The 24,978-nt window shown below is 38.9% G+C and overlaps 5 protein-coding genes across 5 annotated transcripts; all 5 read right to left on the bottom strand.

Moving 5' to 3' along the window:
* Window positions 1-2,755: 2,755 nt before the first annotated feature.
* Window positions 2,756-4,330, bottom strand: LOC138241089 (uncharacterized). Its single transcript, XM_069193836.1, has one exon. It carries the CDS (start codon window positions 4,328-4,330, stop codon window positions 2,756-2,758), a length of 1,575 nt encoding a protein of 524 aa, XP_069049937.1.
* Window positions 4,331-7,219: 2,889 nt separating this feature from the next.
* LOC138241088 (uncharacterized) lies at window positions 7,220-8,794 on the bottom strand. Its single transcript, XM_069193835.1, has one exon. It carries the CDS (start codon window positions 8,792-8,794, stop codon window positions 7,220-7,222), a length of 1,575 nt encoding a protein of 524 aa, XP_069049936.1.
* Window positions 8,795-11,683: 2,889 nt separating this feature from the next.
* Window positions 11,684-13,258, bottom strand: LOC138241087 (uncharacterized). Its single transcript, XM_069193834.1, has one exon. The coding sequence runs from the start codon at window positions 13,256-13,258 to the stop codon at window positions 11,684-11,686; it is 1,575 nt and encodes a 524-aa protein (XP_069049935.1).
* A 2,889-nt stretch (window positions 13,259-16,147) lies between these two features.
* LOC138241086 (uncharacterized) lies at window positions 16,148-17,722 on the bottom strand. Its single transcript, XM_069193833.1, has one exon. It carries the CDS (start codon window positions 17,720-17,722, stop codon window positions 16,148-16,150), a length of 1,575 nt encoding a protein of 524 aa, XP_069049934.1.
* A 2,889-nt stretch (window positions 17,723-20,611) lies between these two features.
* LOC138241085 (uncharacterized) lies at window positions 20,612-22,186 on the bottom strand. Its single transcript, XM_069193832.1, has one exon. The coding sequence runs from the start codon at window positions 22,184-22,186 to the stop codon at window positions 20,612-20,614; it is 1,575 nt and encodes a 524-aa protein (XP_069049933.1).
* Between the last annotated feature and the right edge of the window lie 2,792 nt (window positions 22,187-24,978).

The following is a 24,978-nucleotide window of genomic DNA, read 5'->3' as shown; positions in this document are numbered from 1 at the left end:
TGAACTTTGAATACAAAATGAATGTACATGTGCACATTTAAGAATTAAATCTATTCAGTTAAATGTGGAATTGTATTGTTATACACATATCAATACCCTTCATTACCTGCTTTGTGATATTTTTTTGCTTTGTAAATGTATGATCTTGATTTGTTTTTTGCCCCATTTGATCAGTGCGATAGCCAATTTTCTGTTGTTAAATCTAGTTTTTCTTGCTCTAGTATTTTGATTTTCTTCAAATCATAGGAGTATAGTTCCATTGTCTGCTCACTATTCAGGAATTTCCAGCACTTGTGCTTGGGTGAGCAATATTGAAAGGTATCTGCACTTCACTGACTGCAGAGCTGCAGGGCCTGGTGTCCACTACCAGCTCTGGCCAGTAGCTTGAGTCTTTCCAGGGTGCCTGTTGGTCTTTTACCTCATACTGATTAACACAGAGACATAGAACGAAACATGTGGCGGAGATTAGTCTTTTCAGTGTATTTCAGTATATTGTCAATGATCTGGTACTTCAAGGATTGATAGAATCAAGTATAACACATTCTAGACCGTAACTCCAAAAACATTCTCATTGGTATTGTTAAAATGTGTCCCCAAAATAGCAAAGTATGCAATGTTTCTATTATTTATGGTGTATAATTCAGTCATATTAATTCATGTTGACTCCTGTAGCTATTTCACATGGTGTTCTTCTGTTAGTGCACCACCTTGAAATAACACCATCATTCTTATCAATAACTGGAGGAGTCAGCTGAATCAGATGACAAAGCAGTCAAGACAAAGCTTCACTGCAGTGATGTTTTCATGTGTGATACAAACCTAATAAATCTAGTAGCATTTATAAAACAAATGGCTACCCTGCTTTAACTTTGAGAATTTTAGTTGGGTATGACGAAGAAACATCGTCAAACCAGAATGCATGTATCAACAATTGTAAAATCTTGACTGTAATAAACAATGTCTTGTTAAATGGTTTTATCAGTGAGCCTAGTTTCAGGCTTACCTAGGCTGACAGTCAGCAAAACACAATAAATGCTGGCTTAATTTATTAATATGCCTGTGTGTTCAATGCCAAATGCAAGAGTTTGAATATTATGATGACTTTCTATCAAAGTTTTGATTTTAGGGCATTTGAAGCAACATTCCATTTTAGGGCAATGCAGTGTATAGACATATTTGTAAGAAAAAAACTGTTCAGATGACATTGAAATATCACTTTTCCTAAATTTCATTTCTGTCCTAAAATACAGCCATGCAATCACAAATTGTCTACATTGAAATCAGCTTCACGCTTTTGCTTTTAGTGCAAATTTGACAACATTTCCTTTTTATGACAATGCAGTGTACCTTGCCATATGTGTATGAAAAAATATTCAGGTAACACTGAAATATCACTTTCCAAAGTTTTATTTCTGTCCTGCCATGCCTCAAAAATTGTCTACACTTTGTGGGGATCCTAAGCCTTTCTCTGGACATGGATTTGGGCTAGATTAGGGTTAGGGTTTAGACTTTCTTAATGCAACTTTAAAATCATTTGAGTGGAAGATACATACAGTATACTTCACCGAATTAGAATATTAGTCGGAAATGACTAAGCCACCAATCCAGACCAATGAGTATGTATCAACAATGGTAAAATTCTATTTTTTATCAAGTATTCTGTTATTGGAAATTTTGTGTTGAATGGTTCTCAATGAGCATGCTTTCAGGTGTAAATAGGGTAAGAGTCAGAATACCCAATCCATTGTGGTCTCATGAGTCAATCTGCCTGTGCATTCAATGCCAAATGCAGGACTTTGAAAAGTATAATCACTTTCTTCCAAACTTTTGGTTTTAGGGCAAATTAGGCGAACTTATTTTTTATGGCAACGCAGTGTAGTGTACAGACTCCCGAACTGAACACAGTGCAGTGAGGCAGCAGTATTAATAGTGCAAACCTGCCCAAATTGTACTAGAAATCTTTTAGAGGAAATTGTTGTTGTTTCTGGTAACTTCACGTGGGGTGTAATGATAGTTGTTATTGAACATTATGTGTTAGATGTAATGACATTTTTGAAAACCACTTGTTCAGAAATATAAAATGTCTTGGACAAAGGTGTCACCAAAAATATTTTGCATTAATCATTAAAGTCAACTTTACACAAATTCTTCATAAGTAATTTTTAACATTATAACAACTTTCAAATGATTTTAATATGGGTTCGTTTAATATTGAATGTTATTCATCATCAAAGTCACACTGGTTATCTTAGCTTTATCCCAACAATTCGATAAACAATGTACAAGCAGTCAACATGTAATATTGCATAACTCATCACATTGATCAGCCACATCTACTGTAATTGACTGTCAGGTGGTTCATGTCATTAACATCTGCTCATCCTCTCTGTTCAACTGAAAGGCTGCTTTGTACACTGCAAAAGTCGGTTCTATCATTATTAATCCTTCTCTTAATATACTTAACCCCTAGATAGAAAATGTTATAAGCTGCCATTATTGTATTCTTGATTCAACACCAATTATAAAACATTGGCTTAAAAAGACCAAGCAGTCTCAAACACTTAGGATACCATCCTCTTACCTATAGTATTTTAATAAATACACTTGCAAAGGTTAATTCAATAATACCCATTTATTTTCTCAAAAGTAATTAACACAACAGAATTTTGTTGCTGTAAAGGTGGTATAAATACTTTCTCCTATGGCTCTCTTTTTTTGTTAAGTCAGAGTTCAGAGAGAACATTCATTCAACAAGTTACTTGTTCCTGTGGCCATAGCCCATGAGGGTCCATATTTTCTTGCACAGCAGGTCCTGTGGATTTTGACCGGCTCCTTGTACTTGGACTCTCTGTTCCCACTGCCTTGCACAGGCCTGTCTTTTGGGGGGAGCTTGTGGATGGACATGCTCTTCTTCAGCTTCTGATCCTGTCTGGAGGAAAGCCAGTCGAGGCCTCCTCCTCTCACATCCCCTCTGCTTCTCTGAAGTTTCTTCCCTGTTCTGCCTGATTTGGGGGAATTTCTGTTCATTCTCCCACTTGTTCTGTTTCCTGGCTGCAACGTGTGTATGGTAGGGGATTCTGGCCTCACCTGGATGGTAAGACTGTGTCTGTCTCCTGGACACATCCTGCTGTCTCTGATAGCTGTAGCCTTGGAATCCACAGCAAATCCTTCTGTTTCCTTCTGGAAACCTGGACCCTCTGGCTATCTCTCTCTCCTCCCTGTTCCTTTTCCAGGAGTCCTGTGGAGGTGTAAAGGGGAGAGAGTGCGGATGCGAATCCCTCCTGTCTCTCCTCATATCCTCAGTCCTCTGATGGGGCTGGGAATATAAAGCAGGGCGACCCTCGACTCTTGTAGAAGAGGAGATTTTCCTCTCTCTCCAGACTGTGTCTCTTGATGGTAGTGGCTGGCTGTCAGAGCTAGGAGGGTCGTACCAATTTGTTGGCAGTTTGTTTTTCTGTCTTATCTCACGGGCCTGTCTCTTCCTTTGAGGGAGGGGCTCCCAGGGTCTGGGACAGTTGATTTTGGTCTCAGTTTCAGAATTTGTCTCCCCTGCACAGCTCTCTGTTTGAGGTGAAGGGTTGTTCTTGGCAAAGAGGGAACTCTTCTCCATCCTTAGAAGTATCTGCATTTCTGCAGGGGCATTGCCTTCATCCTCGTCATCTGTGATCATCATGCTTCCAGCTCCCCTCTCATGCCTTTGAGGGCTATTGCTTTTCTCTTTCTCTCCATCTGCCTTTTCTGCTACTTCTGTGTCTTCCTGAGCTTCAGGCTCTCTGTAACCTTTTCCTTTGTCTTTGTCCTCTTTGTAATTTCTCTTTCCTTCCTCCTTTATGCTGCTTGGGACGATCAGCCGTTCATGTTGTTTAAATTGATGGTCTTTCATTTCATCGTTCATGCTGAGATTTTCTTCCAATTTTTGGTCTAGGGTTGGTGTTTCATCTTTATTGTCCTCAATCTGATTGACCGTTCCTCTCTCTTCCTTCTGTTCACTGATGGTGTCCATTTTCACTTCCTCATTCATCATAACCTGCTCTCTATTCACTGTCAATGTGTCTGATGTGATTGTGTCTTTTGCCTCTTCCTCTGTCTTCACAGTGTCTGTTGTCTGTCCATTGTGCTTAAGATTGTTCTCCATCAGCTGATGTTTCTGGCTGGCTTCCTCATTTGCTTCATCTCTCTCACTGAAATTCACGGTCTGTTCATGTTGGTCAGACCTTGCTGGACTTTCTTTACAGTCTTTCTGTTTCACTCTTTTCTTCTTCTTCTTCTTTCCCTCTTTGTGGCCATTTGGTTTTAGGCAGTTTGGCCAGCAGCAGAGAACTCCTGGCATTGTGTCACCTTAGCAAGATACCTGCACTGACTGCTGGATGGATTTTCTTTGGAACTTAGTGCAGCTTGATGACATCATAGATTCCGTGACATCAGCAGAAGCATAACAGTGACTTGCTTTGTGATTACAGTGATGAACTTTGAATACAAAATGAATGTACATGTGCACATTTAAGAATTAAATCTATTCAGTTAAATGTGGAATTGTATTGTTATACACATATCAATACCCTTCATTACCTGCTTTGTGATATTTTTTTGCTTTGTAAATGTATGATCTTGATTTGTTTTTTGCCCCATTTGATCAGTGCGATAGCCAATTTTCTGTTGTTAAATCTAGTTTTTCTTGCTCTAGTATTTTGATTTTCTTCAAATCATAGGAGTATAGTTCCATTGTCTGCTCACTATTCAGGAATTTCCAGCACTTGTGCTTGGGTGAGCAGTATTGAAAGGTATCTGCACTTCACTGACTGCAGAGCTGCAGGGCCTGGTGTCCACTACCAGCTCTGGCCAGTAGCTTGAGTCTTTCCAGGGTGCCTGTTGGTCTTTTACCTCATACTGATTAACACAGAGACATAGAACGAAACATGTGGCGGAGATGAGTCTTTTCAGTGTATTTCAGTATATTGTCAATGATCTGGTACTTCAAGGATTGATAGAATCAAGTATAACACATTCTAGACCGTAACTCCAAAAACATTCTCATTGGTATTGTTAAAATGTGTCCCCAAAATAGCAAAGTATGCAATGTTTCTATTATTTATGGTGTATAATTCAGTCATATTAATTCATGTTGACTCCTGTAGCTATTTCACATGGTGTTCTTCTGTTAGTGCACCACCTTGAAATAACACCATCATTCTTATCAATAACTGGAGGCGTCAGCTGAATCAGATGACAAAGCAGTCAAGACAAAGCTTCACTGCAGTGATGTTTTCATGTGTGATACAAACCTAATAAATCTAGTAGCATTTATAAAACAAATGGCTACCCTGCTTTAACTTTGAGAATTTTAGTTGGGTATGACGAAGAAACATCGTCAAACCAGAATGCATGTATCAACAATTGTAAAATCTTGACTGTAATAAACAATGTCTTGTTAAATGGTTTTCTCAGTGAGCCTAGTTTCAGGCTTACCTAGGCTGACAGTCAGCAAAACACAATAAATGCTGGCTTAATTTATTAATATGCCTGTGTGTTCAATGCCAAATGCAAGAGTTTGAATATTATGATGACTTTCTATCAAAGTTTTGATTTTAGGGCATTTGAAGCAACATTCCATTTTAGGGCATTGCAGTGTATAGACATATTTGTAAGAAAAAAACTGTTCAGATGACATTGAAATATCACTTTTCCTAAATTTCATTTCTGTCCTAAAATACAGCCATGCAATCACAAATTGTCTACATTGAAATCAGCTTCACGCTTTTGCTTTTAGTGCAAATTTGACAACATTTCCTTTTTATGACAATGCAGTGTACCTTGCCATATGTGTATGAAAAAATATTCAGGTAACACTGAAATATCACTTTCCAAAGTTTTATTTCTGTCCTGCCATGCCTCAAAAATTGTCTACACTTTGTGGGGATCCTAAGCCTTTCTCTGGACATGGATTTGGGCTAGATTAGGGTTAGGGTTTAGACTTTCTTAATGCAACTTTAAAATCATTTGAGTGGAAGATACATACAGTATACTTCACCGAATTAGAATATTAGTCGGAAATGACTAAGCCACCAATCCAGACCAATGAGTATGTATCAACAATGGTAAAATTCTATTTTTTATCAAGTATTCTGTTATTGGAAATTTTGTGTTGAATGGTTCTCAATGAGCATGCTTTCAGGTGTAAATAGGGTAAGAGTCAGGAATACCCAATCCATTGTGGTCTCATGAGTCAATCTGCCTGTGCATTCAATGCCAAATGCAGGACTTTGAAAAGTATAATCACTTTCTTCCAAACTTTTGGTTTTAGGGCAAATTAGGCAAACTTATTTTTTATGGCAACGCAGTGTAGTGTACAGACTCCCGAACTGAACACAGTGCAGTGAGGCAGCAGTATTAATAGTGCAAACCTGCCCAAATTGTACTAGAAATCTTTTAGAGGAAATTGTTGTTGTTTCTGGTAACTTCACGTGGGGTGTAATGATAGTTGTTATTGAACATTATGTGTTAAATGTAATGCCATTTTTGAAAACCACTTGTTCAGAAATCTAAAATGTCTTGGACAAAGGTGTCACCAAAAATATTTTGCATTAATCATTAAAGTCAACTTTACACAAATTCTTCATAAGTAATTTTTAACATTATAACAACTTTCAAATGATTTTAATATGGGTTCGTTTAATATTGAATGTTATTCATCATCAAAGTCACACTGGTTATCTTAGCTTTATCCCAACAATTCGATAAACAATGTACAAGCAGTCAACATGTAATATTGCATAACTCATCACATTGATCAGCCACATCTACAGTAATTGACTGTCAGGTGGTTCATGTCATTAACATCTGCTCATCCTCTCTGTTCAACTGAAAGGCTGCTTTGTACACTGCAAAAGTCGGTTCTATCATTATTAATCCTTCTCTTAATATACTTAACCCCTAGATAGAAAATGTTATAAGCTGCCATTATTGTATTCTTGATTCAACACCAATTATAAAACATTGGCTTAAAAAGACCAAGCAGTCTCAAACACTTAGGATACCATCCTCTTACCTATAGTATTTTAATAAATACACTTGCAAAGGTTAATTCAATAATACCCATTTATTTTCTCAAAAGTAATTAACACAACAGAATTTTGTTGCTGTAAAGGTGGTATAAATACTTTCTCCTATGGCTCTCTTTTTTTGTTAAGTCAGAGTTCAGAGAGAACATTCATTCAACAAGTTACTTGTTCCTGTGGCCATAGCCCATGAGGGTCCATATTTTCTTGCACAGCAGGTCCTGTGGATTTTGACCGGCTCCTTGTACTTGGACTCTCTGTTCCCACTGCCTTGCACAGGCCTGTCTTTTGGGGGGAGCTTGTGGATGGACAGGCTCTTCTTCAGCTTCTGATCCTGTCTGGAGGAAAGCCAGTCGAGGCCTCCTCCTCTCACATCCCCTCTGCTTCTCTGAAGTTTCTTCCCTGTTCTGCCTGATTTGGGGGAATTTCTGTTCATTCTCCCACTTGTTCTGTTTCCTGGCTGCAACGTGTGTATGGTAGGGGATTCTGGCCTCACCTGGATGGTAAGACTGTGTCTGTCTCCTGGACACATCCTGCTGTCTCTGATAGCTGTAGCCTTGGAATCCACAGCAAATCCTTCTGTTTCCTTCTGGAAACCTGGACCCTCTGGCTATCTCTCTCTCCTCCCTGTTCCTTTTCCAGGAGTCCTGTGGAGGTGTAAAGGGGAGAGAGTGCGGATGCGAATCCCTCCTGTCTCTCCTCATATCCTCAGTCCTCTGATGGGGCTGGGAATATAAAGCAGGGCGACCCTCGACTCTTGTAGAAGAGGAGATTTTCCTCTCTCTCCAGACTGTGTCTCTTGATGGTAGTGGCTGGCTGTCAGAGCTAGGAGGGTCGTACCAATTTGTTGGCAGTTTGTTTTTCTGTCTTATCTCACGGGCCTGTCTCTTCCTTTGAGGGAGGGGCTCCCAGGGTCTGGGACAGTTGATTTTGGTCTCAGTTTCAGAATTTGTCTCCCCTGCACAGCTCTCTGTTTGAGGTGAAGGGTTGTTCTTGGCAAAGAGGGAACTCTTCTCCATCCTTAGAAGTATCTGCATTTCTGCAGGGGCATTGCCTTCATCCTCGTCATCTGTGATCATCATGCTTCCAGCTCCCCTCTCATGCCTTTGAGGGCTATTGCTTTTCTCTTTCTCTCCATCTGCCTTTTCTGCTACTTCTGTGTCTTCCTGAGCTTCAGGCTCTCTGTAACCTTTTCCTTTGTCTTTGTCCTCTTTGTAATTTCTCTTTCCTTCCTCCTTTATGCTGCTTGGGACGATCAGCCGTTCATGTTGTTTAAATTGATGGTCTTTCATTTCATCGTTCATGCTGAGATTTTCTTCCAATTTTTGGTCTAGGGTTGGTGTTTCATCTTTATTGTCCTCAATCTGATTGACCGTTCCTCTCTCTTCCTTCTGTTCACTGATGGTGTCCATTTTCACTTCCTCATTCATCATAACCTGCTCTCTATTCACTGTCAATGTGTCTGATGTGATTGTGTCTTTTGCCTCTTCCTCTGTCTTCACAGTGTCTGTTGTCTGTCCATTGTGCTTAAGATTGTTCTCCATCAGCTGATGTTTCTGGCTGGCTTCCTCATTTGCTTCATCTCTCTCACTGAAATTCACGGTCTGTTCATGTTGGTCAGACCTTGCTGGACTTTCTTTACAGTCTTTCTGTTTCACTCTTTTCTTCTTCTTCTTCTTTCCCTCTTTGTGGCCATTTGGTTTTAGGCAGTTTGGCCAGCAGCAGAGAACTCCTGGCATTGTGTCACCTTAGCAAGATACCTGCACTGACTGCTGGATGGATTTTCTTTGGAACTTAGTGCAGCTTGATGACATCATAGATTCCGTGACATCAGCAGAAGCATAACAGTGACTTGCTTTGTGATTACAGTGATGAACTTTGAATACAAAATGAATGTACATGTGCACATTTAAGAATTAAATCTATTCAGTTAAATGTGGAATTGTATTGTTATACACATATCAATACCCTTCATTACCTGCTTTGTGATATTTTTTTGCTTTGTAAATGTATGATCTTGATTTGTTTTTTGCCCCATTTGATCAGTGCGATAGCCAATTTTCTGTTGTTAAATCTAGTTTTTCTTGCTCTAGTATTTTGATTTTCTTCAAATCATAGGAGTATAGTTCCATTGTCTGCTCACTATTCAGGAATTTCCAGCACTTGTGCTTGGGTGAGCAGTATTGAAAGGTATCTGCACTTCACTGACTGCAGAGCTGCAGGGCCTGGTGTCCACTACCAGCTCTGGCCAGTAGCTTGAGTCTTTCCAGGGTGCCTGTTGGTCTTTTACCTCATACTGATTAACACAGAGACATAGAACGAAACATGTGGCGGAGATGAGTCTTTTCAGTGTATTTCAGTATATTGTCAATGATCTGGTACTTCAAGGATTGATAGAATCAAGTATAACACATTCTAGACCGTAACTCCAAAAACATTCTCATTGGTATTGTTAAAATGTGTCCCCAAAATAGCAAAGTATGCAATGTTTCTATTATTTATGGTGTATAATTCAGTCATATTAATTCATGTTGACTCCTGTAGCTATTTCACATGGTGTTCTTCTGTTAGTGCACCACCTTGAAATAACACCATCATTCTTATCAATAACTGGAGGCGTCAGCTGAATCAGATGACAAAGCAGTCAAGACAAAGCTTCACTGCAGTGATGTTTTCATGTGTGATACAAACCTAATAAATCTAGTAGCATTTATAAAACAAATGGCTACCCTGCTTTAACTTTGAGAATTTTAGTTGGGTATGACGAAGAAACATCGTCAAACCAGAATGCATGTATCAACAATTGTAAAATCTTGACTGTAATAAACAATGTCTTGTTAAATGGTTTTCTCAGTGAGCCTAGTTTCAGGCTTACCTAGGCTGACAGTCAGCAAAACACAATAAATGCTGGCTTAATTTATTAATATGCCTGTGTGTTCAATGCCAAATGCAAGAGTTTGAATATTATGATGACTTTCTATCAAAGTTTTGATTTTAGGGCATTTGAAGCAACATTCCATTTTAGGGCATTGCAGTGTATAGACATATTTGTAAGAAAAAAACTGTTCAGATGACATTGAAATATCACTTTTCCTAAATTTCATTTCTGTCCTAAAATACAGCCATGCAATCACAAATTGTCTACATTGAAATCAGCTTCACGCTTTTGCTTTTAGTGCAAATTTGACAACATTTCCTTTTTATGACAATGCAGTGTACCTTGCCATATGTGTATGAAAAAATATTCAGGTAACACTGAAATATCACTTTCCAAAGTTTTATTTCTGTCCTGCCATGCCTCAAAAATTGTCTACACTTTGTGGGGATCCTAAGCCTTTCTCTGGACATGGATTTGGGCTAGATTAGGGTTAGGGTTTAGACTTTCTTAATGCAACTTTAAAATCATTTGAGTGGAAGATACATACAGTATACTTCACCGAATTAGAATATTAGTCGGAAATGACTAAGCCACCAATCCAGACCAATGAGTATGTATCAACAATGGTAAAATTCTATTTTTTATCAAGTATTCTGTTATTGGAAATTTTGTGTTGAATGGTTCTCAATGAGCATGCTTTCAGGTGTAAATAGGGTAAGAGTCAGGAATACCCAATCCATTGTGGTCTCATGAGTCAATCTGCCTGTGCATTCAATGCCAAATGCAGGACTTTGAAAAGTATAATCACTTTCTTCCAAACTTTTGGTTTTAGGGCAAATTAGGCAAACTTATTTTTTATGGCAACGCAGTGTAGTGTACAGACTCCCGAACTGAACACAGTGCAGTGAGGCAGCAGTATTAATAGTGCAAACCTGCCCAAATTGTACTAGAAATCTTTTAGAGGAAATTGTTGTTGTTTCTGGTAACTTCACGTGGGGTGTAATGATAGTTGTTATTGAACATTATGTGTTAAATGTAATGCCATTTTTGAAAACCACTTGTTCAGAAATCTAAAATGTCTTGGACAAAGGTGTCACCAAAAATATTTTGCATTAATCATTAAAGTCAACTTTACACAAATTCTTCATAAGTAATTTTTAACATTATAACAACTTTCAAATGATTTTAATATGGGTTCGTTTAATATTGAATGTTATTCATCATCAAAGTCACACTGGTTATCTTAGCTTTATCCCAACAATTCGATAAACAATGTACAAGCAGTCAACATGTAATATTGCATAACTCATCACATTGATCAGCCACATCTACAGTAATTGACTGTCAGGTGGTTCATGTCATTAACATCTGCTCATCCTCTCTGTTCAACTGAAAGGCTGCTTTGTACACTGCAAAAGTCGGTTCTATCATTATTAATCCTTCTCTTAATATACTTAACCCCTAGATAGAAAATGTTATAAGCTGCCATTATTGTATTCTTGATTCAACACCAATTATAAAACATTGGCTTAAAAAGACCAAGCAGTCTCAAACACTTAGGATACCATCCTCTTACCTATAGTATTTTAATAAATACACTTGCAAAGGTTAATTCAATAATACCCATTTATTTTCTCAAAAGTAATTAACACAACAGAATTTTGTTGCTGTAAAGGTGGTATAAATACTTTCTCCTATGGCTCTCTTTTTTTGTTAAGTCAGAGTTCAGAGAGAACATTCATTCAACAAGTTACTTGTTCCTGTGGCCATAGCCCATGAGGGTCCATATTTTCTTGCACAGCAGGTCCTGTGGATTTTGACCGGCTCCTTGTACTTGGACTCTCTGTTCCCACTGCCTTGCACAGGCCTGTCTTTTGGGGGGAGCTTGTGGATGGACAGGCTCTTCTTCAGCTTCTGATCCTGTCTGGAGGAAAGCCAGTCGAGGCCTCCTCCTCTCACATCCCCTCTGCTTCTCTGAAGTTTCTTCCCTGTTCTGCCTGATTTGGGGGAATTTCTGTTCATTCTCCCACTTGTTCTGTTTCCTGGCTGCAACGTGTGTATGGTAGGGGATTCTGGCCTCACCTGGATGGTAAGACTGTGTCTGTCTCCTGGACACATCCTGCTGTCTCTGATAGCTGTAGCCTTGGAATCCACAGCAAATCCTTCTGTTTCCTTCTGGAAACCTGGACCCTCTGGCTATCTCTCTCTCCTCCCTGTTCCTTTTCCAGGAGTCCTGTGGAGGTGTAAAGGGGAGAGAGTGCGGATGCGAATCCCTCCTGTCTCTCCTCATATCCTCAGTCCTCTGATGGGGCTGGGAATATAAAGCAGGGCGACCCTCGACTCTTGTAGAAGAGGAGATTTTCCTCTCTCTCCAGACTGTGTCTCTTGATGGTAGTGGCTGGCTGTCAGAGCTAGGAGGGTCGTACCAATTTGTTGGCAGTTTGTTTTTCTGTCTTATCTCACGGGCCTGTCTCTTCCTTTGAGGGAGGGGCTCCCAGGGTCTGGGACAGTTGATTTTGGTCTCAGTTTCAGAATTTGTCTCCCCTGCACAGCTCTCTGTTTGAGGTGAAGGGTTGTTCTTGGCAAAGAGGGAACTCTTCTCCATCCTTAGAAGTATCTGCATTTCTGCAGGGGCATTGCCTTCATCCTCGTCATCTGTGATCATCATGCTTCCAGCTCCCCTCTCATGCCTTTGAGGGCTATTGCTTTTCTCTTTCTCTCCATCTGCCTTTTCTGCTACTTCTGTGTCTTCCTGAGCTTCAGGCTCTCTGTAACCTTTTCCTTTGTCTTTGTCCTCTTTGTAATTTCTCTTTCCTTCCTCCTTTATGCTGCTTGGGACGATCAGCCGTTCATGTTGTTTAAATTGATGGTCTTTCATTTCATCGTTCATGCTGAGATTTTCTTCCAATTTTTGGTCTAGGGTTGGTGTTTCATCTTTATTGTCCTCAATCTGATTGACCGTTCCTCTCTCTTCCTTCTGTTCACTGATGGTGTCCATTTTCACTTCCTCATTCATCATAACCTGCTCTCTATTCACTGTCAATGTGTCTGATGTGATTGTGTCTTTTGCCTCTTCCTCTGTCTTCACAGTGTCTGTTGTCTGTCCATTGTGCTTAAGATTGTTCTCCATCAGCTGATGTTTCTGGCTGGCTTCCTCATTTGCTTCATCTCTCTCACTGAAATTCACGGTCTGTTCATGTTGGTCAGACCTTGCTGGACTTTCTTTACAGTCTTTCTGTTTCACTCTTTTCTTCTTCTTCTTCTTTCCCTCTTTGTGGCCATTTGGTTTTAGGCAGTTTGGCCAGCAGCAGAGAACTCCTGGCATTGTGTCACCTTAGCAAGATACCTGCACTGACTGCTGGATGGATTTTCTTTGGAACTTATTGCAGCTTGATGACATCATAGATTCCGTGACATCAGCAGAAGCATAACAGTGACTTGCTTTGTGATTACAGTGATGAACTTTGAATACAAAATGAATGTACATGTGCACATTTAAGAATTAAATCTATTCAGTTAAATGTGGAATTGTATTGTTATACACATATCAATACCCTTCATTACCTGCTTTGTGATATTTTTTTGCTTTGTAAATGTATGATCTTGATTTGTTTTTTGCCCCATTTGATCAGTGCGATAGCCAATTTTCTGTTGTTAAATCTAGTTTTTCTTGCTCTAGTATTTTGATTTTCTTCAAATCATAGGAGTATAGTTCCATTGTCTGCTCACTATTCAGGAATTTCCAGCACTTGTGCTTGGGTGAGCAGTATTGAAAGGTATCTGCACTTCACTGACTGCAGAGCTGCAGGGCCTGGTGTCCACTACCAGCTCTGGCCAGTAGCTTGAGTCTTTCCAGGGTGCCTGTTGGTCTTTTACCTCATACTGATTAACACAGAGACATAGAACGAAACATGTGGCGGAGATGAGTCTTTTCAGTGTATTTCAGTATATTGTCAATGATCTGGTACTTCAAGGATTGATAGAATCAAGTATAACACATTCTAGACCGTAACTCCAAAAACATTCTCATTGGTATTGTTAAAATGTGTCCCCAAAATAGCAAAGTATGCAATGTTTCTATTATTTATGGTGTATAATTCAGTCATATTAATTCATGTTGACTCCTGTAGCTATTTCACATGGTGTTCTTCTGTTAGTGCACCACCTTGAAATAACACCATCATTCTTATCAATAACTGGAGGCGTCAGCTGAATCAGATGACAAAGCAGTCAAGACAAAGCTTCACTGCAGTGATGTTTTCATGTGTGATACAAACCTAATAAATCTAGTAGCATTTATAAAACAAATGGCTACCCTGCTTTAACTTTGAGAATTTTAGTTGGGTATGACGAAGAAACATCGTCAAACCAGAATGCATGTATCAACAATTGTAAAATCTTGACTGTAATAAACAATGTCTTGTTAAATGGTTTTCTCAGTGAGCCTAGTTTCAGGCTTACCTAGGCTGACAGTCAGCAAAACACAATAAATGCTGGCTTAATTTATTAATATGCCTGTGTGTTCAATGCCAAATGCAAGAGTTTGAATATTATGATGACTTTCTATCAAAGTTTTGATTTTAGGGCATTTGAAGCAACATTCCATTTTAGGGAAATGCAGTGTATAGACATATTTGTAAGAAAAAAACTGTTCAGATGACATTGAAATATCACTTTTCCTAAATTTCATTTCTGTCCTAAAATACAGCCATGCAATCACAAATTGTCTACATTGAAATCAGCTTCACGCTTTTGCTTTTAGTGCAAATTTGACAACATTTCCTTTTTATGACAATGCAGTGTACCTTGCCATATGTGTATGAAAAAATATTCAGGTAACACTGAAATATCACTTTCCAAAGTTTTATTTCTGTCCTGCCATGCCTCAAAAATTGTCTACACTTTGTGGGGATCCTAAGCCTTTCTCTGGACATGGATTTGGGCTAGATTAGGGTTAGGGTTTAGACTTTCTTAATGCAACTTTAAAATCATTTGAGTGGAAGATACATACAGTATACTTCACCGAATTAGAATATTAGTCGGAAATGACTAAGCCACCAATCCAGACCAATGAGTATGTATCAACAATGGTAAAATTCTATTTTTTATCAAGTATTCTGTTATTGGAAATTTTGTGTTGAATGGTTCTCAATGAGCATGCTTTCAGGTGTAAATAGGGTAAGAGTCAGGAATACCCAATCCATTGTGGTCTCATGAGTCAATCTGCCTGTGCATTCAATGCCAAATGCAGGACTTTGAAAAGTATAATCACTTTCTTCCAAACTTTTGGTTTTAGGGCAAATTAGGCAAACTTATTTTTTATGGCAACGCAGTGTAGTGTACAGACTCCCGAACTGAACACAGTGCAGTGAGGCAGCAGTATTAATAGTGCAAACCTGCCCAAATTGTACTAGAAATCTTTTAGAGGAAATTGTTGTTGTTTCTGGTAACTTCACGTGGGGTGTAATGATAGTTGTTATTGAACATTATGTGTTAAATGTAATGCCATTTTTGAAAACCACTTGTTCAGAAATCTAAAATGTCTTGGACAAAGGTGTCACCAAAAATATTTTGCATTAATCATTAAAGTCAACTTTACACAAATTCTTCATAAGTAATTTTTAACATTATAACAACTTTCAAATGATTTTAATATGGGTTCGTTTAATATTGAATGTTATTCATCATCAAAGTCACACTGGTTATCTTAGCTTTATCCCAACAATTCGATAAACAATGTACAAGCAGTCAACATGTAATATTGCATAACTCATCACATTGATCAGCCACATCTACAGTAATTGACTGTCAGGTGGTTCATGTCATTAACATCTGCTCATCCTCTCTGTTCAACTGAAAGGCTGCTTTGTACACTGCAAAAGTCGGTTCTATCATTATTAATCCTTCTCTTAATATACTTAACCCCTAGATAGAAAATGTTATAAGCTGCCATTATTGTATTCTTGATTCAACACCAATTATAAAACATTGGCTTAAAAAGACCAAGCAGTCTCAAACACTTAGGATACCATCCTCTTACCTATAGTATTTTAATAAATACACTTGCAAAGGTTAATTCAATAATACCCATTTATTTTCTCAAAAGTAATTAACACAACAGAATTTTGTTGCTGTAAAGGTGGTATAAATACTTTCTCCTATGGCTCTCTTTTTTTGTTAAGTCAGAGTTCAGAGAGAACATTCATTCAACAAGTTACTTGTTCCTGTGGCCATAGCCCATGAGGGTCCATATTTTCTTGCACAGCAGGTCCTGTGGATTTTGACCGGCTCCTTGTACTTGGACTCTCTGTTCCCACTGCCTTGCACAGGCCTGTCTTTTGGGGGGAGCTTGTGGATGGACAGGCTCTTCTTCAGCTTCTGATCCTGTCTGGAGGAAAGCCAGTCGAGGCCTCCTCCTCTCACATCCCCTCTGCTTCTCTGAAGTTTCTTCCCTGTTCTGCCTGATTTGGGGGAATTTCTGTTCATTCTCCCACTTGTTCTGTTTCCTGGCTGCAACGTGTGTATGGTAGGGGATTCTGGCCTCACCTGGATGGTAAGACTGTGTCTGTCTCCTGGACACATCCTGCTGTCTCTGATAGCTGTAGCCTTGGAATCCACAGCAAATCCTTCTGTTTCCTTCTGGAAACCTGGACCCTCTGGCTATCTCTCTCTCCTCCCTGTTCCTTTTCCAGGAGTCCTGTGGAGGTGTAAAGGGGAGAGAGTGCGGATGCGAATCCCTCCTGTCTCTCCTCATATCCTCAGTCCTCTGATGGGGCTGGGAATATAAAGCAGGGCGACCCTCGACTCTTGTAGAAGAGGAGATTTTCCTCTCTCTCCAGACTGTGTCTCTTGATGGTAGTGGCTGGCTGTCAGAGCTAGGAGGGTCGTACCAATTTGTTGGCAGTTTGTTTTTCTGTCTTATCTCACGGGCCTGTCTCTTCCTTTGAGGGAGGGGCTCCCAGGGTCTGGGACAGTTGATTTTGGTCTCAGTTTCAGAATTTGTCTCCCCTGCACAGCTCTCTGTTTGAGGTGAAGGGTTGTTCTTGGCAAAGAGGGAACTCTTCTCCATCCTTAGAAGTATCTGCATTTCTGCAGGGGCATTGCCTTCATCCTCGTCATCTGTGATCATCATGCTTCCAGCTCCCCTCTCATGCCTTTGAGGGCTATTGCTTTTCTCTTTCTCTCCATCTGCCTTTTCTGCTACTTCTGTGTCTTCCTGAGCTTCAGGCTCTCTGTAACCTTTTCCTTTGTCTTTGTCCTCTTTGTAATTTCTCTTTCCTTCCTCCTTTATGCTGCTTGGGACGATCAGCCGTTCATGTTGTTTAAATTGATGGTCTTTCATTTCATCGTTCATGCTGAGATTTTCTTCCAATTTTTGGTCTAGGGTTGGTGTTTCATCTTTATTGTCCTCAATCTGATTGACTGTTCCTCTCTCTTCCTTCTGTTCACTGATGGTGTCCATTTTCACTTCCTCATTCATCATAACCTGCTCTCTATTCACTGTCAATGTGTCTGATGTGATTGTGTCTTTTGCCTCTTCCTCTGTCTTCACAGTGTCTGTTGTCTGTCCATTGTGCTTAAGATTGTTCTCCATCAGCTGATGTTTCTGGCTGGCTTCCTCATTTGCTTCATCTCTCTCACTGAAATTCACGGTCTGTTCATGTTGGTCAGACCTTGCTGGACTTTCTTTACAGTCTTTCTGTTTCACTCTTTTCTTCTTCTTCTTCTTTCCCTCTTTGTGGCCATTTGGTTTTAGGCAGTTTGGCCAGCAGCAGAGAACTCCTGGCATTGTGTCACCTTAGCAAGATACCTGCACTGACTGCTGGATGGATTTTCTTTGGAACTTAGTGCAGCTTGATGACATCATAGATTCCGTGACATCAGCAGAAGCATAACAGTGACTTGCTTTGTGATTACAGTGATGAACTTTGAATACAAAATGAATGTACATGTGCACATTTAAGAATTAAATCTATTCAGTTAAATGTGGAATTGTATTGTTATACACATATCAATACCCTTCATTACCTGCTTTGTGATATTTTTTTGCTTTGTAAATGTATGATCTTGATTTGTTTTTTGCCCCATTTGATCAGTGCGATAGCCAATTTTCTGTTGTTAAATCTAGTTTTTCTTGCTCTAGTATTTTGATTTTCTTCAAATCATAGGAGTATAGTTCCATTGTCTGCTCACTATTCAGGAATTTCCAGCACTTGTGCTTGGGTGAGCAGTATTGAAAGGTATCTGCACTTCACTGACTGCAGAGCTGCAGGGCCTGGTGTCCACTACCAGCTCTGGCCAGTAGCTTGAGTCTTTCCAGGGTGCCTGTTGGTCTTTTACCTCATACTGATTAACACAGAGACATAGAACGAAACATGTGGCGGAGATTAGTCTTTTCAGTGTATTTCAGTATATTGTCAATGATCTGGTACTTCAAGGATTGATAGAATCAAGTATAACACATTCTAGACCGTAACTCCAAAAACATTCTCATTGGTATTGTTAAAATGTGTCCCCAAAATAGCAAAGTATGCAATGTTTCTATTATTTATGGTGTATAATTCAGTCATATTAATTCATGTTGACTCCTGTAGCTATTTCACATGGTGTTCTTCTGTTAGTGCACCACCTTGAAATAACACCATCATTCTTATCAATAACTGGAGGAGTCAGCTGAATCAGATGACAAAGCAGTCAAGACAAAGCTTCACTGCAGTGATGTTTTCATGTGTGATACAAACCTAATAAATCTAGTAGCATTTATAAAACAAATGGCTACCCTGCTTTAACTTTGAGAATTTTAGTTGGGTATGACGAAGAAACATCGTCAAACCAGAATGCATGTATCAACAATTGTAAAATCTTGACTGTAATAAACAATGTCTTGTTAAATGGTTTTCTCAGTGAGCCTAGTTTCAGGCTTACCTAGGCTGACAGTCAGCAAAACACAATAAATGCTGGCTTAATTTATTAATATGCCTGTGTGTTCAATGCCAAATGCAAGAGTTTGAATATTATGATGACTTTCTATCAAAGTTTTGATTTTAGGGCATTTGAAGCAACATTCCATTTTAGGGCAATGCAGTGTATAGACATATTTGTAAGAAAAAAACTGTTCAGATGACATTGAAATATCACTTTTCCTAAATTTCATTTCTGTCCTAAAATACAGCCATGCAATCACAAATTGTCTACATTGAAATCAGCTTCACGCTTTTGCTTTTAGTGCAAATTTGACAACATTTCCTTTTTATGACAATGCAGTGTACCTTGCCATATGTGTATGAAAAAATATTCAGGTAACACTGAAATATCACTTTCCAAAGTTTTATTTCTGTCCTGCCATGCCTCAAAAATTGTCTACACTTTGTGGGGATCCTAAGCCTTTCTCTGGACATGGATTTGGGCTAGATTAGGGTTAGGGTTTAGACTTTCTTAATGCAACTTTAAAATCATTTGAGTGGAAGATACATACAGTATACTTCACCGAATTAGAATATTAGTCGGAAATGACTAAGCCACCAATCCAGACCAATGAGTATGTATCAACAATGGTAAAATTCTATTTTTTATCAAGTATTCTGTTATTGGAAATTTTGTGTTGAATGGTTCTCAATGAGCATGCTTTCAGGTGTAAATAGGGTAAGAGTCAGGAATACCCAATCCATTGTGGTCTCATGAGTCAATCTGCCTGTGCATTCAATGCCAAATGCAGGACTTTGAAAAGTATAATCACTTTCTTCCAAACTTTTGGTTTTAGGGCAAATTAGGCAAACTTATTTTTTATGGCAACGCAGTGTAGTGTACAGACTCCCGAACTGAACACAGTGCAGTGAGGCAGCAGTATTAATAGTGCAAACCTGCCCAAATTGTACTAGAAATCTTTTAGAGGAAATTGTTGTTGTTTCTGGTAACTTCACGTGGGGTGTAATGATAGTTGTTATTGAACATTATGTGTTAAATGTAATGACATTTTTGAAAACCACTTGTTCAGAAATCTAAAATGTCTTGGACAAAGGTGTCACCAAAAATATTTTGCATTAATCATTAAAGTCAACTTTACACAAATTCTTCATAAGTAATTTTTAACATTATAACAACTTTCAAATGATTTTAATATGGGTTCGTTTAATATTGAATGTTATTCATCATCAAAGTCACACTGGTTATCTTAGCTTTATCCCAACAATTCGATAAACAATGTACAAGCAGTCAACATGTAATATTGCATAACTCATCACATTGATCAGCCACATCTACAGTAATTGACTGTCAGGTGGTTCATGTCATTAACATCTGCTCATCCTCTCTGTTCAACTGAAAGGCTGCTTTGTACACTGCAAAAGTCGGTTCTATCATTATTAATCCTTCTCTTAATATACTTAACCCCTAGATAGAAAACGTTATAAGCTGCCATTATTGTATTCTTGATTCAACACCAATTATAAAACATTGGCTTAAAAAGACCAAGCAGTCTCAAACACTTAGGATACCATCCTCTTACCTATAGTATTTTAATAAATACACTTGCAAAGGTTAATTCAATAATACCCATTTATTTTCTCAAAAGTAATTAACACAACAGAATTTTGTTGCTGTAAAGGTGGTATAAATACTTTCTCCTATGGCTCTCTTTTTTTGTTAAGTCAGAGTTCAGAGAGAACATTCATTCAACAAGTTACTTGTTCCTGTGGCCATAGCCCATGAGGGTCCATATTTTCTTGCACAGCAGGTCCTGTGGATTTTGACCGGCTCCTTGTACTTGGACTCTCTGTTCCCACAGCCTTGCACAGGCCTGTCTTTTGGGGGGAGCTTGTGGATGGACAGGCTCTTCTTCAGCTTCTGATCCTGTCTGGAGGAAAGCCAGTCGAGGCCTCCTCCTCTCACATCCCCTCTGCTTCTCTGAAGTTTCTTCCCTGTTCTGCCTGATTTGGGGGAATTTCTGTTCATTCTCCCACTTGTTCTGTTTCCTGGCTGCAACGTGTGTATGGTAGGGGATTCTGGCCTCACCTGGATGGTAAGACTGTGTCTGTCTCCTGGACACATCCTGCTGTCTCTGATGGCTGTAGCCTTGGGATCCACAGCAAATCCTTCTGTTTCCTTCTGGAAACCTGGACCCTCTGGCTATCTCTCTCTCCTCCCTGTTCCTTTTCCAGGAGTCCTGTGGAGGTGTAAAGGGGAGAGAGTGCGGATGCGAATCCCTCCTGTCTCTCCTCATATCCTCAGTCCTCTGATGGGGCTGGGAATATAAAGCAGGGCGACCCTCGACTCTTGTAGAAGAGGAGATTTTCCTCTCTCTCCAGACTGTGTCTCTTGATGGTAGTGGCTGGCTGTCAGAGCTAGGAGGGTCGTACCAATTTGTTGGCAGTTTGTTTTTCTTTCTTGTCTCACGGGCCTGTCTCTTCCTTTGAGGGAGGGGCTCCCAGGGTCTGGGACAGTTGATTTTGGTCTCAGTTTCAGAATTTGTCTCCCCTGCACAGCTCTCTGTTTGAGGTGAAGGGTTGTTCTTGGCAAAGAGGGAACTCTTCTCCATCCTTAGAAGTATCTGCATTTCTGCAGGGGCATTGCCTTCATCCTCGTCATCTGTGATCATCATGCTTCCAGCTCCCCTCTCATGCCTTTGAGGGCTATTGCTTTTCTCTTTCTCTCCATCTGCCTTTTCTGCTACTTCTGTGTCTTCCTGAGCTTCAGGCTCTCTGTAACCTTTTCCTTTGTCTTTGTCCTCTTTGTAATTTCTCTTTCCTTCCTCCTTTATGCTGCTTGGGACGATCAGCCGTTCATGTTGTTTAAATTGATGGTCTTTCATTTCATCGTTCATGCTGAGATTTTCTTCCAATTTTTGGTCTAGGGTTGGTGTTTCATCTTTATTGTCCTCAATCTGATTGACCGTTCCTCTCTCTTCCTTCTGTTCACTGATGGTGTCCATTTTCACTTCCTCATTCATCATAACCTGCTCTCTATTCACTGTCAATGTGTCTGATGTGATTGTGTCTTTTGCCTCTTCCTCTGTCTTCACAGTGTCTGTTGTCTGTCCATTGTGCTTAAGATTGTTCTCCATCAGCTGATGTTTCTGGCTGGCTTCCTCATTTGCTTCATCTCTCTCACTGAAATTCACGGTCTGTTCATGTTGGTCAGACCTTGCTGGACTTTCTTTACAGTCTTTCTGTTTCACTCTTTTCTTCTTCTTCTTCTTTCCCTCTTTGTGGCCATTTGGTTTTAGGCAGTTAGGCCAGCAGCAGAGAACTCCTGGCATTGTGTCACCTTAGCAAGATACCTGCACTGACTGCTGGATGGATTTTCTTTGGAACTTAGTGCAGCTTGATGACATCATAGATTCCGTGACATCAGCAGAAGCATAACAGTGACTTGCTTTGTGATTACAGTGATGAACTTTGAATACAAAATGAATGTACATGTGCACATTTAAGAATTAAATCTATTCAGTTAAATGTGGAATTGTATTGTTATACACATATCAATACCCTTCATTACCTGCTTTGTGATATTTTTTTGCTTTGTAAATGTATGATCTTGATTTGTTTTTTGCCCCATTTGATCAGTGCGATACCCAATTTTCTGTTGTTAAATCTAGTTTTTCTTGCTCTAGTATTTTGATTTTCTTCAAATCATAGGAGTATAGTTCCATTGTCTGCTCACTATTCAGGAATTTCCAGCACTTGTGCTTGGGTGAGCAATATTGAAAGGTATCTGCACTTCACTGACTGCAGAGCTGCAGGGCCTGGTGTCCACTACCAGCTCTGGCCAGTAGCTTGAGTCTTTCCAGGGTGCCTGTTGGTCTTTTACCTCATACTGATTAACACAGAGACATAGAACGAAACATGTGGCGGAGATGAGTCTTTTCAGTGTATTTCAGTATATTGTCAATGATCTGGTACTTCAAGGATTGATAGAATCAAGTATAACACATTCTAGACCGTAACTCCAAAAACATTCTCATTGGTATTGTTAAAATGTGTCCCCAAAATAGCAAAGTATGCAATGTTTCTATTATTTATGGTGTATAATTCAGTCATATTAATTCATGTTGACTCCTGTAGCTATTTCACATGGTGTTCTTCTGTTAGTGCACCACCTTGAAATAACACCATCATTCTTATCAATAACTGGAGGCGTCAGCTGAATCAGATGACAAAGCAGTCAAGACAAAGCTTCACTGCAGTGATGTTTTCATGTGTGATACAAACCTAATAAATCTAGTAGCATTTATAAAACAAATGGCTACCCTGCTTTAACTTTGAGAATTTTAGTTGGGTATGACGAAGAAACATCGTCAAACCAGAATGCATGTATCAACAATTGTAAAATCTTGACTGTAATAAACAATGTCTTGTTAAATGGTTTTCTCAGTGAGCCTAGTTTCAGGCTTACCTAGGCTGACAGTCAGCAAAACACAATAAATGCTGGCTTAATTTATTAATATGCCTGTGTGTTCAATGCCAAATGCAAGAGTTTGAATATTATGATGACTTTCTATCAAAGTTTTGATTTTAGGGCATTTGAAGCAACATTCCATTTTAGGGCAATGCAGTGTATAGACATATTTGTAAGAAAAAAACTGTTCAGATGACATTGAAATATCACTTTTCCTAAATTTCATTTCTGTCCTAAAATACAGCCATGCAATCACAAATTGTCTACATTGAAATCAGCTTCACGCTTTTGCTTTTAGTGCAAATTTGACAACATTTCCTTTTTATGACAATGCAGTGTACCTTGCCATATGTGTATGAAAAAATATTCAGGTAACACTGAAATATCACTTTCCAAAGTTTTATTTCTGTCCTGCCATGCCTCAAAAATTGTCTACACTTTGTGGGGATCCTAAGCCTTTCTCTGGACATGGATTTGGGCTAGATTAGGGTTAGGGTTTAGACTTTCTTAATGCAACTTTAAAATCATTTGAGTGGAAGATACATACAGTATACTTCACCGAATTAGAATATTAGTCGGAAATGACTAAGCCACCAATCCAGACCAATGAGTATGTATCAACAATGGTAAAATTCTATTTTTTATCAAGTATTCTGTTATTGGAAATTTTGTGTTGAATGGTTCTCAATGAGCATGCTTTCAGGTGTAAATAGGGTAAGAGTCAGGAATACCCAATCCATTGTGGTCTCATGAGTCAATCTGCCTGTGCATTCAATGCCAAATGCAGGACTTTGAAAAGTATAATCACTTTCTTCCAAACTTTTGGTTTTAGGGCAAATTAGGCAAACTTATTTTTTATGGCAACGCAGTGTAGTGTACAGACTCCCGAACTGAACACAGTGCAGTGAGGCAGCAGTATTAATAGTGCAAACCTGCCCAAATTGTACTAGAAATCTTTTAGAGGAAATTGTTGTTGTTTCTGGTAACTTCACGTGGGGTGTAATGATAGTTGTTATTGAACATTATGTGTTAAATGTAATGACATTTTTGAAAACCACTTGTTCAGAAATCTAAAATGTCTTGGACAAAGGTGTCACCAAAAATATTTTGCATTAATCATTAAAGTCAACTTTACACAAATTCTTCATAAGTAATTTTTAACATTATAACAACTTTCAAATGATTTTAATATGGGTTCGTTTAATATTGAATGTTATTCATCATCAAAGTCACACTGGTTATCTTAGCTTTATCCCAACAATTCGATAAACAATGTACAAGCAGTCAACATGTAATATTGCATAACTCATCACATTGATCAGCCACATCTACAGTAATTGACTGTCAGGTGGTTCATGTCATTAACATCTGCTCATCCTCTCTGTTCAACTGAAAGGCTGCTTTGTACACTGCAAAAGTCGGTTCTATCATTATTAATCCTTCTCTTAATATACTTAACCCCTAGATAGAAAATGTTATAAGCTGCCATTATTGTATTCTTGATTCAACACCAATTATAAAACATTGGCTTAAAAAGACCAAGCAGTCTCAAACACTTAGGATACCATCCTCTTACCTATAGTATTTTAATAAATACACTTGCAAAGGTTAATTCAATAATACCCATTTATTTTCTCAAAAGTAATTAACACA

This window comes from Lepisosteus oculatus, chromosome 8 (assembly GCF_040954835.1).
Source record: "Lepisosteus oculatus isolate fLepOcu1 chromosome 8, fLepOcu1.hap2, whole genome shotgun sequence".
Lineage (NCBI taxonomy): Eukaryota > Metazoa > Chordata > Actinopteri > Semionotiformes > Lepisosteidae > Lepisosteus > Lepisosteus oculatus.
This window is presented reverse-complemented; position numbering and strand designations above follow the sequence as displayed.

Excerpts from the sequence above, each read along its gene's own strand:
- LOC138241086 (XM_069193833.1), bottom strand. The coding sequence starts at position 17,722 with ATGCCAGGAGTTCTCTGCTGCTGGCCAAACTGCCTAAAACCAAATGGC.
- LOC138241088 (XM_069193835.1), bottom strand. The coding sequence starts at position 8,794 with ATGCCAGGAGTTCTCTGCTGCTGGCCAAACTGCCTAAAACCAAATGGC.
- LOC138241089 (XM_069193836.1), bottom strand. The coding sequence starts at position 4,330 with ATGCCAGGAGTTCTCTGCTGCTGGCCAAACTGCCTAAAACCAAATGGC.
- LOC138241087 (XM_069193834.1), bottom strand. The coding sequence starts at position 13,258 with ATGCCAGGAGTTCTCTGCTGCTGGCCAAACTGCCTAAAACCAAATGGC.
- LOC138241085 (XM_069193832.1), bottom strand. The coding sequence starts at position 22,186 with ATGCCAGGAGTTCTCTGCTGCTGGCCTAACTGCCTAAAACCAAATGGC.